We start from the raw sequence: 16,074 nt of genomic DNA on the forward strand, positions 1-16,074 counted from the left end.
TACAGGAACCATTTGCGCTTCAGTTTGAATGCAGACCACACAAACTCATCGCCAACATCCTGTGCCTGTCTTCCAACAGTGAAGGGCAGAAAAACATCCTGCAGCCAAGAAGGCTCCACACCCATTTGCACCACTCAGCTGACTCTGAGGACACAGGTAAACCTCCAAATGGCCTCAACAACTCTCTAAAAGAAGGCAAAGGACCAGTTGTCTGCAAGGAATATAAATCCTTCCATTCCCCAACATCCAGTCAGAGCTGAAGACGCTTCTTGGATGAGAAGTGAAACGTCTTCAAAGAAAAAGTCCAGTTGCCTCCTGAAAAAAAATACCCTTTCAATCAATAAGTTGGCATCCAGAGATAAGCTCCTGAAAGAATGCCTGAGATAGCAGCAACTATGGAAGATCTAGCAAAGACCTGAGATTGGGGAAAATCCATGCCACCCATATGGGTGAGAAGGGAACTGCACGCGCACGCACGCGCGCACACACACACACCCCTACAGTAACAGTAAAAAACATGAAATCATCGCAACAGTACAATATTTATTAATCAAATTTATATGATGTTGCAGTGATATAACACTTGGTAGCTCACAAGGTAGGAACATATACTAATCCCAACATAGGACACCAGGTCTTGAAAGCCTGCTGGAAAAGCTGCCTTCTGCTTTCTCTGAAAAGCAGCCTAAATGGGAGGGAGAAGAACGAACCTGTTAAGACCATTCTAGAACACCAAAAAAGCAGTGCTTCCAGGGCCACATCTATGATCATCTGGAAATGGAAAACAAATAGCTGCTTCCCCTCACAATATCAGAATGGTCAGCCCAGCTGTAGTGGGGAGATGCAGAAACCAGCCCCCAACATGAAGTGCTTGACAGAGTTGTGCATTGGTGCGCATACGTAGAATATATGCTTCTGAGCGTGGACAAGGTTAGGCAGGTAGGACCAGTGGAGGCCAACATTTCTCTTTTGCACAAATTGCGGGGCCTCATGATATCTGATTCAGTTTTCTTGTGTGTCTTTGGTTAGGCAAGGAATTAAATATAATCTATTTAAACAATTGCTGGTCTGGATCTTCTTGCACAAAAACAAATTCTTCCAAGGGTGAAGAACAACCGGCTATCCAACAACTTTTCTCACATGTGTATACTACTGCTGTTCCAAATTCTATTGATGTATCTGCCAAAAAAGAAGAGCTTTTTCAGGGTTATTGCCCTCATCACAAATGCATGTAAAAAGTTTTGTTTTTAAAATTCAACCGATAATTGGAAGATCCACTGGAAACAAGCACTAAACTTTTGGAAAAAATAGAAAAATTTGGAGAAGTGGCAGGGTTGACAATAAACAGAGAAAAGACTAAAGTGTTAACAAAGAATTTAACAGAAAAACAAAAAAATCAACAAAAAACCATCTTCAAATAAAAAGTCAAGTACTTGGGAATTTATCTAACAGCAAGATGTGTAACAGTAAAAGAAGATAACTATGTAAGAGTGCTAAAACAAAATTGGATTTGGAAAAGTGGAAAAACTTCCAACTTTCAATGTTGGGGAGAACAGCAACAGTGAAAATGAGTATCTTACCAAAAATTTCAGGAAAATATGAGAAAGAAAATGTATATTTAATGGTACATGTAATTAATAACAAGAATTGCTTTTGTGCAGAATTGGAAAAATGAAGAAACACCTTCCGAAGATGACATAAAGAAATACTGGAATGTGCAGAAATGAATAGACTCACATTGAAGATTAAAGAAAAGGAAGATACAGAGTATTTTCAAATATGAGATCTATTTTACCAATGACTGGAAAAACGGGATAGAGATTAGGATTTTATTTCTTGGCAAGGGGAAAAAAGTCGCAATATATCATGACACGTCACATGATGTAGCAAGTTTGACACCCCTGCACTGGTCCTTCTTGCCTTCCTAATAATTTGGAAAATTCTGACTAGCTACATTCCACATTCATTCAAATTCTTAGCTATCCTATAAATAACCTACAAAGAATAAAAGAAAACTTAAGAAAGGCTTCAAGCAAAACTGGATTAGAACAAGAATATGTTTGCAAAAGCCTGAAACGTCTCAGAAAGAAGCCCAGATATCAGCATTTAAGAGAATATGATATGACTGCACCTTCTGAATCCCAAAGATTTGGAGGTTAAGTCTCCACTGGACTTATTGCCCGCAAGCTGTTAGTATCTCAATGGCTAGCTAGTTTGGCAGCTCTTGTCCAAGCATGTGGGGGAAAAATAATTTATTGTAAGAGAAATCCATAGGGTGAATGGAACAGCCAAACCCAGACTGACAAGGCATTTGCAAACAGAAGCAGTATATAGGCAGAAATTAACTGAACAGTCTTCCATTCTGAAGTAGAACCTTCAGTTTTCTACCCAGCCCCTCTTCCCTACTTACACCACAGAAAGAAGGAAAACTCCCCCCCCCCAAAAAAAACAAACACAACTAATTGCAAGACAAAATCTTAATTCAGCTACCTACCATTTTCTCTGGTCTTTAGCATGTTGACTAGGGCTGGCATCAGTTGGAATTCGAAGATTCTCTTGCTTTTGCAGTTATTACAGGGTGGGACTCTTGTCTGCAAGTCTGCAGATGGGTGGGTAATAAATAAAGGCTGGCCATTCCAGGAGTATCTAAGAGTCAAAAGGTCCCAAACATATTATTATCCCCAAGCTTCAATTTAGGGAAAAAGCTATCCCTAGGCAGCTAAACAAAAAAAAATACAGTAAAAAATAGTTATGGTAACTTTAGCAACAGCAATAGCACTTAGATTTATATACCACTCCATAGTGTTTTACAGCGCACTCTGAGCGGTTTACAAATGTCAGCATCTTGGCCCCAACCATCTGTCTCCTCATTTTACCGACCTCGGAAGGATGGAAGGCTGAGTCAACCTTGAGCTCTGCCAGGATTGAATGCCAGGCTGTGCTCAAGAGTTTGCCTGCAATACTGCATTCTAACCACTGCGCCACCATGACCCTATTTTAGTAACACATGGAATAAAAGTAAAATAAAATATTTTTTAAAAGAAGACATCAAAAGTGAAGATATTCTGTTACAAATGGGGCTGTTTACTATTTGATTGTTGGTCTGGTATTAACGTCAGTGTTAATGTCTGTGTATTGTAATCTTATGTAGATGACAACTTTTGTCATAATAAAAAAGAATAAAGAAGGCACATAGATATCAACAATATCTACAAGCCTTATCAAAGAAACGATCAAACAGCTTAAAAGATCACAAACATCCTTGCCAGCAATCAACACCCAGATACTGTGTTGTTGTTAGCTGCGAAGTCGTGTCCGACTCATCGCGACCCTATGGACAACGTTCCTCCAGGCCTTCCTGTCCTCTACCATCTTCTGGAGTCCATTTAGGCTCTTGCCTACTGCTTCAGTGACTCCATCCAGCCACCTCATTCTCTGTCATCCCCTTCTTCTATTGCCCTCAATCTTTCCCAGCATTAGGCTCTTCTCCAGTGAGTCCTTCCTTCTCATTAGGTGGCCAAAGTATTTGAGTTTTAGCTTCAGGATCTGGCCTTCTAAAGAGCAGTCAGGGTTGATCTCCTCTAGGACTGACCGGTTTGATTGCCTTGCAGTCCAAGGGACTCGCAGGAGTCTTCTCCAGCACCATAGCTCAAAGGCCTCAATTCTTTGGTGCTCAGCCTTTCTTATGGTCCAACTTTCACTGCCATATATTGCAACTGGGAAGACCATAGCCTTGACTATACGCACTTTTGTTGACAGGCTGATGTCTCTCCTTTTTAGTATGCTGTCTAGATTTGCCATGGCTTTCCTCCCAAGGAGCAAGCGTCTTTTAATTTCTTGGCTACAGTCCCCATCTGCAGTGATCTTGGAGCCCAGGAAAATAAAATCTGTCACTACCTCCATTTCTTCCCCATCTATTTGCCAGGAATTGAGAGGGCCGGATGCCATGATCTTGGTTTTCTAAATATTTAGTTTCAACCCAAGTTTTGCACTCTCTTTCTTCACTCGCAACAAGAGACTCTTCAGTTCCACTTCACTTTCTGCCATTAGAGTGGTATCATCTGCATATCTTAGTTGTTGATATTTCTTCCAGCAATCTTAATTCCAACTTTTGATTCATCTATCCCTGCCTTTCTCATGATGTGCTTGCATATAATTTAAACAGGCAGGGCGACAGTATACAGCCTTGCCGGACTCCTTTCCCAATTTTGAACCAATCAGTGGTTCCATGTCCAGTTCTCACTGTTGCTTCTTGGCCAACATATAGGTTTCTCAAGAGACAAATAAGATGGTCTGATATGCCCATCTCTTTAAGAACTTGCCACAGTTTGTTATGATCCACACAATCAAAGGTCAATGAAGTCAATGAAGCAGAAGTAGATGTTTTTCTGGAACTCCCTAGCTTTCTCCATGATCCAGCGTATGTTGGCAATTTGATCTCTAGTTCCTCTGCCTCTTCGAAATCCTGCCTGTACTTCTGGTAGTTTTCGATCCACATACTGCTGGAGTCTAGCTTGTAGGATTTTAAGCATAACTTTACTAGCATGAGAAATGAGTGCAATGGTGCGATAGTTTGAACATTCTTTGGCACTGCCTTTCTTTGGAATTGGAATGTAAACTGAACTTTTCCAATCCTGTGGCCACTGTTGAGTTTTCCAAATTTGCTGGCAAATTGAGTGTAGCACTTTTACTGCGTCTTTTAAGATTTTGAATAGCTCAGCTGGAATACTGTCACCTCCACTAGCTTTGTTGTTGCTCAGCTTTTCTAAGGCCCACTTCACTTCACATTCTAGGATGTCTGGCTCGAGGTCAGTGACCACCTCATTGTGATTATCAGGGACGTTAAGCTCATTCTTGTATAGTTCTTCTGTGTAATTTTGCCACCTCTTCTTAATCTCTTCTGCCTCTGTTAGGTCCCTGCCATTTTGGTCCTTTATCATGCCCATTTTTGCATTAAACGTTCCCTTCATCTCTCCAATTTTCTTGAAAAGATCTCTGGTCCTCCCTAGTCTATTGTTTTCTTCTATTTCTTTGCACTGTTCATTTAAGAAGGCATTCTTATCTCTTCTAGCTATTCTCTACATACAGATACTGTATGTAGAGATTAATACCAAGATTAATACTAAACCGACAATTGAGTAGTAAATACCCCAATAAACGAACTACCCACTTAGAGAAACAAATAATAAACAACAGCCTAACCAAGGAATCACCAAGAACACTTCCACCAATGACAGGTCAAGTTACCTGTGTATAAACAGAGAGCAAATCCCACTCTGTCTAGCATCAATGATGTTTGAGCTACTTAGGTAATGAAATTTCTGCAAGAAAACCACTAAGCTCAGAGAGCATCAAGGACCTCACAGTTCAATCCTTTTCTAATAGAGGAAATTATTCAGTTTAGTTTAAATATATCATTAAACCTTGAAAGAAAGGAACAATAATTAGTCTTTTCATTATGTCGATGGAGACATTTCATAAACATTTCATTTCATGTCAACTGGCGGCCCCCAGGGGGAGAGCATTCTCTGTGGGCACGCCTGCCCTCTGGAACCAGCTTCCTGTTGAGCTCCGGATGGCTCCCGACCTTCGCTCTTTTCGCCGCGACCTGAAGACTTGGTTATTTGAACTTGCTGGCCTGGACTGAGGGATTGGGGTTTTAGATTTTAAATTCCAAATTTTAAATTTTAGAACGTGTTTTATTGCTTGGGCTATTTCGTTTAATTTATTTTAATTTTTGTATATTATGTGCTGTATATTGTGTTTTAATTGCCCTGTACACCGCCCCGAGTCCTTCGGGAGAGGGGCGGTATATAAATCTAATAAAATAAATAAATAAATAAATAAATAAATAAACAGTATGTAAATATAGAAATTAGAAGGGGTTTAGTACTATAGTATCTTATCGTCAGTGCTAGAGATCATTCCTGACTGCTCTTTAGAAGGCCAGATCCTAAAGTTGAAACTCAAATACTTTGGCCACCTAATGAGAAGGAAGGACTCACTGGAGAAGAGCCTCATGCTGGGAAAGGTTGAGGGCAAGAGAAGGGGATGACAGAGAAGGAGGTGGCTGGATGGAGTCACTGAAGCAGGAGGCGTGAGCTTAAATGGACTCCAGAAGATGGTAGAGGACAGGAAGGCCTGGAGGAACGTTGTCCATGGGGTTGTGAGGGGTCAGACATGACTTCGCAACAACATCTTATTGTGACATTTGATTACAGTATATATAAATACTGTATATATATATATACAGTATATATATATATATAAATATATAAAATATACAAACTTTTGTGAACTGTAACTCATTTAATCAGAAGCATGGAGACGACACTATGCCTCTTAATCAAATGTATTATTTGAGAAAAAAAATATGACTGGACTCCTGATTTTGGGCTATTGTAGACTGATACCTCTATATGGGGCCGCCCTTGAAAAGCATCTGTAAACTCCAATTGGTTCAAAATGCAGCAGTCCACATGGTTTAGTATAGACCCAGGTGGGCACATGTGTCACCTCTGCTGCGGGAGCTGCATTGGCTGCTAATTTGCTTCCGAGTACAATTGGTTGTCATCTTTAAAGCCCTAAATGGCTTGAGACCAGGTCACATCCACCCGACCCACCACAGTGGGGAGGCAGGGAACGTTGTGGGTCCCCTCTCCTAAGGATCCAGAAGGGCCTTCTCCAGGGTGGTTCCCTCCCTTTGGAACACCATCCCCATAGAGATTGGACTCCCCCCCCTTTGGCACTCTTTTGCAAAGACCCTGAAGATCTGGGTCTGGAGAATCCAGAGTGGAATCGAGCCCATGTAACTTGTTGATTGCTTGTTGTTGCCAGGGGGCTGGGTTATTGTGTCACTCTGTGTTGGGTTTTTATTGTTTTGTGAGCTATCCAGAATCACTGAAAGTGAGTGGGCAGCTATATAGATTCTCAAAACAAAGCAAACAAACAGGGTTCTCTCGCATTTCCAAAGCCGTCGCTGTATACAGAATGGTGAGATCCAACTACAGAAATTATTAAATGTGTTTGAAAGGGGAAAGGCATTACTGATTTCTGTTGCTACTGCATAATGAGTCAGGACTTCTGGACTTCCTCCAATTCCACAACATCCGTTCCTATCGTTTTAGATACTTGGTTTAATAATATTCTACAGTTATTGCACTTCATGGCATGTTATATAGTGGGTTATAAAACAATAACACCTAACGTGCTACTGTGCTACAGCACAGTTCTATGAACCAAAGGAGATTGAAGAACATTTTATTCTACAGAAATTGCCAATCTTTTTGCATATACATGATTTGGAATCCCTGATCTTGATTTGTTGTTACGAGGGCTTTCAGCTACACATACAGAAAAGATTTTGCTTCAGACTTCCGGATGGCAAGGCGTTGCCGGAGGCAGCCATTCTTAGGCTGTCAGCCCCGCGGCTCCGTAGAGCCGCCGAAAACAGTGCCGATCAGCTGTTTTGGCGGCTCGGAAGCCCCCTCCTCGGGAGAAGAGGAGGGGGTGACCGCCCAGGTAGGGGTAGAGCTCTCCGGGGCCGCCAGAACTTAAAGTTTTGGCGGCTGAAGGATTGAGCCCCCCCGAAGCCTGGGCATGCTCCGGACTGCGAGGCGCTTCTGCTCCGGGCTTTTTGGAGCAGAACAGGGCGTCCGCAACCATCCCTGCTAGCAAGAAAGAACTTTGGAGAACGAGGATGCAGGCAGAGCGATACAGGAGATTCAGGTGAAAGTAGTCTTTTGATCTTTAACTCAATGGACTTTGCTGAGCTTGAAAGTGGAAGTGCGTAGAAGACAAATAGTGGGTGAAAATGGCGGCTACATCTCCTAAAGTTCCTGCTCTGGTGCAGCAGTCTTTGTTGCAAGCCTTATTGCCCCCTGCACCCGTATTTGCACCAGCCCTTACAGTTAAAGATTTGCAGAATGTGATGCAAGAGATTATGGAAAAGCAATTGCAACAATTTGCTGAGATAATGGATAAAAAGCTGGAGGAGAAGTTAACAGAAAAACTAGCTGAGGTTATGGATGAAAAGATTACAGAGAAATTAACAGAAATAAGAGCAGACATTTTATCTGCATTTCAAGGCATGGCTATATGTATTGAGAATTTGGATGAAAGAGTGGAAGATCTCAGTCAAAATAATACTAGATTAGAAGTAAAAATGACAGAAACCGAAAATGTGGTGGAGAAAATTGATTATGATTTGACTTTGGTACAGTATTATCAGATGGAGTTTGCCGTGAGAATCAGAGGCTTAAAAGAAGATTCTAAAGAGAACTTGAAGAAAATAGTTTATGAGGCTCTGGAAGGGGTGCTGGGGCAACCAGCAGATGAAATAATGGAAGATATAGATAAAACTTTCCGTGTTAATTCGTGGATTGCAAGACAAAGGAAATTACCCAGAGATGTGGTGGTTTACTTTACAAAGAGAACGATTAGAAATGAGGTTATTCAAGCCTCCTACAATACTGAATTTGCAATTGCTGAGCAAGAAGTCTTGATTTTAAAAGAGATCCCTACAAGAATTTTAAGCAGAAGGAAGGAATTTGCTTTTTTGACACAAGAATTAAGACGACGTGATATTAAGTACAGATGGGAGATACCAGTGGGTATGGTGGTGACCTATGAAGGTATGAGGCATCGTCTTACTACGGTGATACAGGCATGTGATTTTTATATTAATGTTTTAAAAGCAGCCCCCATACCACTTTTGGAATCTACAAAGAAGAAAGGTCAGGGAGAGTCTCAACGACACAGAGAGAATTTACAAGGTGCTGAAGGAATAATGCAGACAGATGAGAAAGTTACAGGAGTGGATCAAATTTCAGTGTCACCGGAGGAGGCCAGAAATTGGAGGAGGCGTGCTGCTTCTAGACGAATGAGACGAGCCTGAAGATCTAGTTGTAGAACTGAAGGAGATAATAATGCAATAAGGATCATAAAAGGTGGTTTTAGAAGAGTAAACGGGAATTGAAATTGTTAAAAGGGTTAAATATTTGGGGATATATTTTTCACCCTTAAATGTAGAGTTATATAAAATAATTATGTTTTGTAATATTTTATGTTGTTTTAATTTTAAGATAATTATGAAAACTTAATTGGGAAGAATTGTAGTAGTGCTTACTGAAATTTTGAAGGTCATGATCTGCTATTTGGTTGGCATGTATATCTATTGTGTTATAAGAAGGTGGATAATGTGTTTTAAGATATATATTTTATGATACGCTCTGTTGTGAGTTTGGGAAAAAGTATAGATGAGAGTTAATTTGTAAGCTATTTTTATGGGCAATAATGAAACACGTAATAGAAATTATAAAAATGAAGTGATTACATATTAAAAAAAATTAAGTTTGGAAAGTAATGTATGGTACTTGAAGCTGTATAATACATTAAGAGAAGGAAAGATTGTATAAACTTGGTTTTAGTATGGAAAATTAAAGACCAGGTGGAAAGAATAATAGAAAATTCTTATTGACACTATTGTTGTGGATCAAGCGGATGTTGAATTTAACTACGGCAGTAAGACTTTTAGTGCAATATTGGAAGAAGGAAGAACTGCCGATTATAGAAGAATAGACTGTAAAAGTTCTCAACTTGGAGGATATGGCAAAGACTTTAGTGTACTTGAAAGACTATTTGCAACAGAGAGATACTATGGAGTAAATATGGGACTAAAAAGTATTATCCAGCAATTGAATAATTATTGATGTGATATTTATACTGTTTGGAGTTAATTTATATGAGTTAAAGTGCAATAGTTTTAATAGTTTATGATTGTTTGCATAAGGTAGATTATGATTGTTTGTATTCTTATACCCTGTATTTAGCTCTGGGAAGTCGGGGAGGGGGGAGGGAGAAGGGAGGGAGGGGTTGGGGAGTGGGAAGGGGGTGGGGTAGAGGGGAGGGGGTTGGGAGGGGTTTTGTTTTGTTTTCTTAAAGATAAAATGTACTGTAAAACTTTTTAATAAAAAAAAGAAAAGATTTTGCTTCAGACTGATATGTCCAACTTTTAGTTTTGTTCAATTCATCTGCGTTGATGGCTGGAATTTTTACTTAAGGGGAACATCCACATGGCGTCTCCCAAAACCTGCTCTGAAAGCATGGCACTGAAATTCAATGCAACCTGCCAATTTGCAGCAACTGCTTTTCTTGTTTAATGTTTATAGCACGTATACAAAATACTTGCCAGCTGAATGCCACTATTTGCCTCAGATCCTCCCCTTCCATTGGTAAAAGAAACCGGCATAGCCCACTTCTCTTATCGTCCAGGAACATCACTACATTATCAGCGGCCCCACTGCTTGGAGGAAAAATGTTTTGCTTGTAAATGTCTAAAAGCCTGCCTCCCATGATTTAGGATACCCTCCTTCAGGTAGGAGTCACGGCTGAAGCATGGCTGCAGTGCAACCCCTGCTCACAGCCAGACAGGAAGCAACAGAGGGAGGGAATGACTGGAATGTAAGAGAGGTATTAGGAGTGGGGGGCAAAGGAATGCAAGAGAGCCGACTTGAAGCTTGTAGCTATGCCACCGCCTCAAGGTCAAGCAGCTGGGAAAGTCCAGTCCGTTACCCAAACAAAATGAACACAGTGGACTGGAGGAAATAAAGTGACCGTGGGATGGCTGGGGGATGTTTTAATTATGCTATTTCTGCGGGAACCGTTAGAATTAGCTTTGCTACTTCCATATCCATGCCAGCTCAGCAAATTATTCTCTTGGAAGATGAAACTGGCCCAGGAGTCTTTCTTTGCTGAATACCCTGCATGGGAGGGTTGGCAGTAGGGCTCAAATATATTCTAAATTCTTCTGCTTTTTAATACGTAGAAGCTAAACAAATGGGCCTAACCTACCTTAAGATCTGTTCCTGGCAGGAGGAAATTCTTTTCATGAATTTGTAGAATATCTGGTTTTTCTTTTCAGCTTCATTCTTCTCATACTTCTCTCCAGAAGCATCAGTGGTGTAACTAAGCATAGAGAAGCACTGATGTTACTCCAATCACAACATTACTGCATTAGTAACAAATTCAGAAGTGTTTTCTCCTGAACAGAAAAAGTGAGAACTATGGATTGGGATATCCACAGGATGTGGTTAAAAACCATGACAGCAGGATTGAAGCTCTGCCTGGAGGAAGATTTATCTATACTTTTATGCTGTTGACTTTATGACCGATCCTGATAAGTTTTTTACATTTGTATTTTGTTATCTGAATGGTCTGTAATTTTTTTGTGAACCGCTTTGATGCCTAGAATAGAAAACTATAAATATTCAAATAGCAAGTCTCTTGCATGTACTCTGTTCTATGCTGTACCTTCTCCAGATCTGCAGACCTGGCTGTTGCTCGGTACAAATTTTCTAACCACTGTAGGACCTTTGCAATCCAGGGAAAACTTTCAGATTAACCTTGACTCAAGCCTCACCCTGCTGACATCAAACGTTCCAAATCCACATCCTCCCTCTGCTGATACTCCTTTAAAAGCCTCTGAGCATGATCCAGATCATCCCAACACAGATAGTCTTCTTCATCCACTACACTGATGTAGTAGGGCTGGAACTCGGGGACACAGCTGGAGGGCTTGATTTGCTCTTCCTGAGCCAGATTATTCTTCCCCAAGCTCATCCTCTGGAATAGAGCTGCACAGTCTGTTTCTCTGGGGAAAGTGTGGAAAGTCCCGGATAGCTCAGAAGGAGCCTCTCCACAGTTCTCTCCCCAGTCATCTGCTCCACTGCACCAGTCTGTGGCTGCTTGTGTCCATTCTTGCTCCTATTCAACCAAGGGATGCAGATGTAACTTATGCAGAGCCAGATCCAAGCAGGTCTAAAGCAGTTGCTTTAATCCAGAGGGGTGGTCAAGATTTTTTTTTAATATTCTTTTTTAATTCCTGTGAGCCATATTTGAGAAGGGCAGCTACATGAACTTAACAAATAAATCTGGCTGGGCCCTTCTGCTTGCAAAACAAAGCTATACCTTTGATCTCTTTATGCTTCTTTTAGGAGACACAATGCAGATTTTGCACAGCTGAAAACACCTTTGAAATGAACACATGGCTATAGAAAAAAACAATTTTAAATGATAAAGGAGAATATTTGTAGCTTGGGGTTGAAATAAGGGGTACTTGGTGCTCTCTGAACTTGCAGATGTTTCATTACCCAAACTAGGTAACATCATCAATGCTAGTAAGGAAAGACATTTGCTCTCAATTTATATACTAGCAGCTTGTCCCATCAGTGTTGGTGGAAATGTTCTTGGAGTCTCTTTGGTTGGACTGTTTATTTGTTAGCTGGTTTGGCAGTTCTTTGACTGGATAGTGTTTACTTCTTGACAGTTGGTCTGATGTTAATCTTTGCATTAATCATGGCTCATCTGATTGTTGATTGCTGATAAGAAGGTGTTTTGGTCTTTTTGTTCCCTTTTTGACTTGTTAATTATCTCTTTTGCATAGTATGTTGTTTATGTCTATGTGTCTATTGATGGCCAATTTGTTAAGAGTGCCAGGCTTCCTGGAATTCTCTAGCATTTTTGGACTTGGCTTGGTCTAAGCTGGTCACAGTTGTCCAGGCGAAACTGGTTAGTCTGCCCATATATTGTGAAATTAAAGAGTTTTTATCAAGTCATCTGACTTTCCATTGGTGTTCATGGACTGGTGTTCTGACCATTGGTGTTCTGACAAATTGGCCATCAATAGACATAACATAAACATCTACATACTATACAAGAGACAATCAACAAGCCAAAAAGGAAACAAAAAGGCCAAAACGCCTTCCTCATCAGCAATCAGCACCCAGATGAGCCATGATTAATGCCAAGATTAACATCAGACCAACTATCAAGAAGTAAACAATACTCTAATCAAGAAACTGTCAAACAAGCTAACAGGAAACAGCCCAACCAATGAAACTCCAAGACCACTTCCATCAATGCTGACAAGGCAAACCACTAGAATATAAAGAGTAAGCACAATCCCTACTAGCACTGAGGATGTTACCTACTTTGGGTAATGAAACATCTTCAAGAAAACCACCAAGCTGAGAAAGTGCCAAAGACCCCACAAATTTCACTGTATTCTGGAGAGAGACTCTGATAGATTGTCTGGGCCAATTTCAGCTAAATTTCTAAGACAGCCTTCGTTACACTTATTAATGAGCTATGGTGGAGCTAGGATGGCAAGAGTTTGGATGAAAAGGAACCATCAATTCCTTTTTCTTTTTTTGTTAAACTTTCTCCGAATTGTTTCCGCAAACAAAGGACATTCTCCAAGAGTAAAATATGCCAGTCCCAACTGTAGCAGGCACCATATTAAGAAACAAACTTGAACAAATAGAATAAAATTAGGCATATATTTAACTATCTGAACAATTTTTTACCCATTATAACCTAACCAATACATAACAGAATGTTTCTGCTTCACAGAGAATGTTTGTCTGCCCTTGCATCCAGACTGGGAAGTTGATATAAAAAGGCATGTTAGTCTTCCCATTAACATTCCATTTAACTATACCAAGCTATATACAGTAGCTATATTGAGACAAGGTGCACAAATATATTCTGATGAAGACTACATATATTATCTTGTAGCATGTTGCAAGCTACCCTTGTTTCAACAGACCTAACACTCTCTCTCCCTATGTTTCACTGACACTTAGGGACTAGTTTAATAGCCATTAAATGCCCCAATTCTAATGTGAATTTCTTAACTGATAGTCCAGCAAAGTTCCCGCAGTTAGAGAGCTGACCTGGCCCACAGGAAACTAGTTATGGAATATACTCTCGATGGCCCATGATACCTGCTTCCCTGCGCAGTCTTGTATTTCTTTTCCTGGAACTTGTAAATACTGGGATCGTAACACCTTCCAGCTTTAAAAACATGGTAGAAACAATAGCAAAACAGAAATTAATTAATGTTAACAAAATTGCTTCACAGTAACTTTACTAGATTTGACTAATTACTGCAAAAAAGTTAACCTGCATAAATCAAGAAATTTCTGACTTAGATTCCTTTTTTGCCTTGTTCTCACTGGGTGAACTAATGCAGGATGCCACCCGATTCTAAACAGGCCACTAGTCTATTTTGCTTTGCACAATATTCATGCTTTAATACCACAGATTACCTCAACAAACTAAAAAATAAACCATCACAATCACAATGGCTGGGTTCACATAGCATACTAAGCCCTACAGGCAGTCCTTGCTTAATGATGGTAATTTCCATCATAAACCAAATCATGTAACTTCATCGCTTAGAAATTGCAATTCCCACAGTCCCAGTTGCCATTGTTAAATGAGGATCAGGGATTATTAAGCAAGGACATCATGTGGACATGACCTGTAACTTCCCACAAACAAAATCAGTGGGGAAGCTGGCAGGAAATCTGTCCCAGTTGGCTCACAAGGCCAGTCAGCAGGTGAGCGCCACAGAATGTGGGTAGGCAGGGGTGTTGCTCAAGCTTGACCAGGCAAATGTATGATAGGGAGTGAAGGCAGGGGGGTGTTGTGTAGCAGGCTCATCCGGAGAAAAAGCAGCGGGAGTGGCTTATGGGAGTGATTTGTGACCTCTGCCGATTTCCCCATTGACTTTGCTTGTGGGAAGCCAGTAGGGAAAGTTACAAATGGTGATCACATGAATGGGATGCTGCAATCCTCTCAATAGTGTCACAACTTCAAACAGTTGCTGAACCTTTTACATAATGTTATTGATTTGCTGGGGTTGCTGAACCAGGTAGCAGGAGCTCTGGAATATTCTTTACCACTTGAGGTCTTTTGCCTACAAGGAAGGTGCTCATCCATAACTCTCTTGCAAACCCTTACAAGAGGAAGGGTCTACTTCTTGAGATTGCAGAACATTTAAAGAACTTTACAGAGCAAAGTATTAGATAGCATTAACTTCTTAGTTACCTACACAAGTCTCACTTAAACACAAGACAGTTTGCCCCTCAAAAGCCGAGATAAAACCCAAGCCACCTTTCAGAATTCCCCCAGCAGCTTTTTGTGGCACAAGCAAATACGTTAATGACCCGGTGGTACGGCGAGCCTTCAAGGGAACAATAGACTTGCACCAGGTGCAGCAAGCCAGCCCTGCATCTCCCGCAGGACGGATGGACCACAGGCGCGGGGAGCCTCCAATCCTGGGAGAAAAGGGGAAGAAGCTGAAGTTGTTTAACCTTCCACAAAGGATCCTTCTTTCTTTCCTGCAAGGGGCCACGCAGCGCCCCAGCCACCCCTCCCCCAACCGCCCAGCACCACAAAGCGGGCGAGGTCCATTTCGGCAGAGGGTTTCAGCCTCGCGGCGAGCCCGGGGCCTCCTGTCAGCCGCGCTCCGAGAAAGAGCCGGGACCGGCACGCCGTCCTGCTCCGCCGCCGCCGCCAGCACCGCGGGGCAGGAGCGCGGCTGAACTGCGGCGCCCCCAGCGGGAAGGCGGCGGCGCGAGGGGCGCAGCGGGGACGGGCTGGCGTTCCTCCGAAGATCTCGCCGAGGGTTCAGGCGGGCACCCAAGCGAGCCCATCACCGCCCGGGCGCCCTCAGACTCTCCCACCCAAGCCGCAGGCAGGAGGAGGCGGCGGCGGCGGCGCTCAGCGGGCCCTCGACCCACCGGAGATCCGCCCAGCTTGCTGGCCGTGCCCTGCCACGGGAGGGCCTCGCCCGGCGGGACGGCGGCGTCGCGCAGCCCCAACAGCACCCGGGACGGCGCGGTCGCCATGGCGCCTCGGGCCACCCACGTGGCGGAAGCAGCGGCAGGGCGACCGGAAGCGTGGCGCCCGCCCCCTGGAGACGGCAGGCGAGGGCGGCCAAACGTGGACGCGCGAAGCTGCCTCTTTGCAGCCGGAGGCCGGGCTGTCGCCGCGCGGGCGGCTCCTGGAGGCCGGAGGCGCCCCGCCGCTTGTGCTCGGGAGGCGGAAGGGAAGCCCCGGCCGAGACGGGGAATTGGGCGAGGCAGGAAAGCGCCGGGGCCGAGCTCGGCCGGAGGGGACTGGCTTCTTCCGCGAGGGGCGGGCTGCTGCCGGCTGGGAAGGGGCGTCGCGGGCAGCGGTCGCGGGCCTTTCCCCTTCCTGACCAGCTGCGGCTACGGAAATTCCGCC

The 16,074-nt window shown here is 42.7% G+C and overlaps 1 protein-coding gene across 2 annotated transcripts; it reads right to left on the minus strand.

Moving 5' to 3' along the window:
* Positions 1 to 523: 523 nt before the first annotated feature.
* On the minus strand, positions 524 to 15,792 carry PDCD2L (programmed cell death 2 like). Of its 2 annotated transcripts, XR_014493426.1 has the most exons (8): positions 15,588 to 15,792; positions 14,959 to 15,122; positions 13,785 to 13,854; positions 11,420 to 11,763; positions 10,852 to 10,965; positions 2,881 to 2,992; positions 2,495 to 2,646; positions 524 to 1,179 (listed from the first exon to the last, which is right to left on the minus strand). XR_014493426.1 is itself a non-coding variant. In XM_083370708.1 (7 exons), exons 1-7 carry the CDS (start codon positions 15,693 to 15,695, stop codon positions 1,049 to 1,051), a joined length of 1,083 nt encoding a protein of 360 aa, XP_083226834.1. In that variant the 5' UTR covers positions 15,696 to 15,792; the 3' UTR covers positions 524 to 1,048. The 2 variants fall into 2 exon arrangements, 1 of the variants encoding a protein (XP_083226834.1); XM_083370708.1 differs by lacking the exon at positions 2,881 to 2,992.
* Positions 15,793 to 16,074: the final 282 nt, after the last annotated feature.

Source organism: Vipera ursinii (assembly GCF_947247035.1).
Source record: "Vipera ursinii genome assembly, chromosome: 10".
NCBI classification, from domain to species: domain Eukaryota; kingdom Metazoa; phylum Chordata; class Lepidosauria; order Squamata; family Viperidae; genus Vipera; species Vipera ursinii.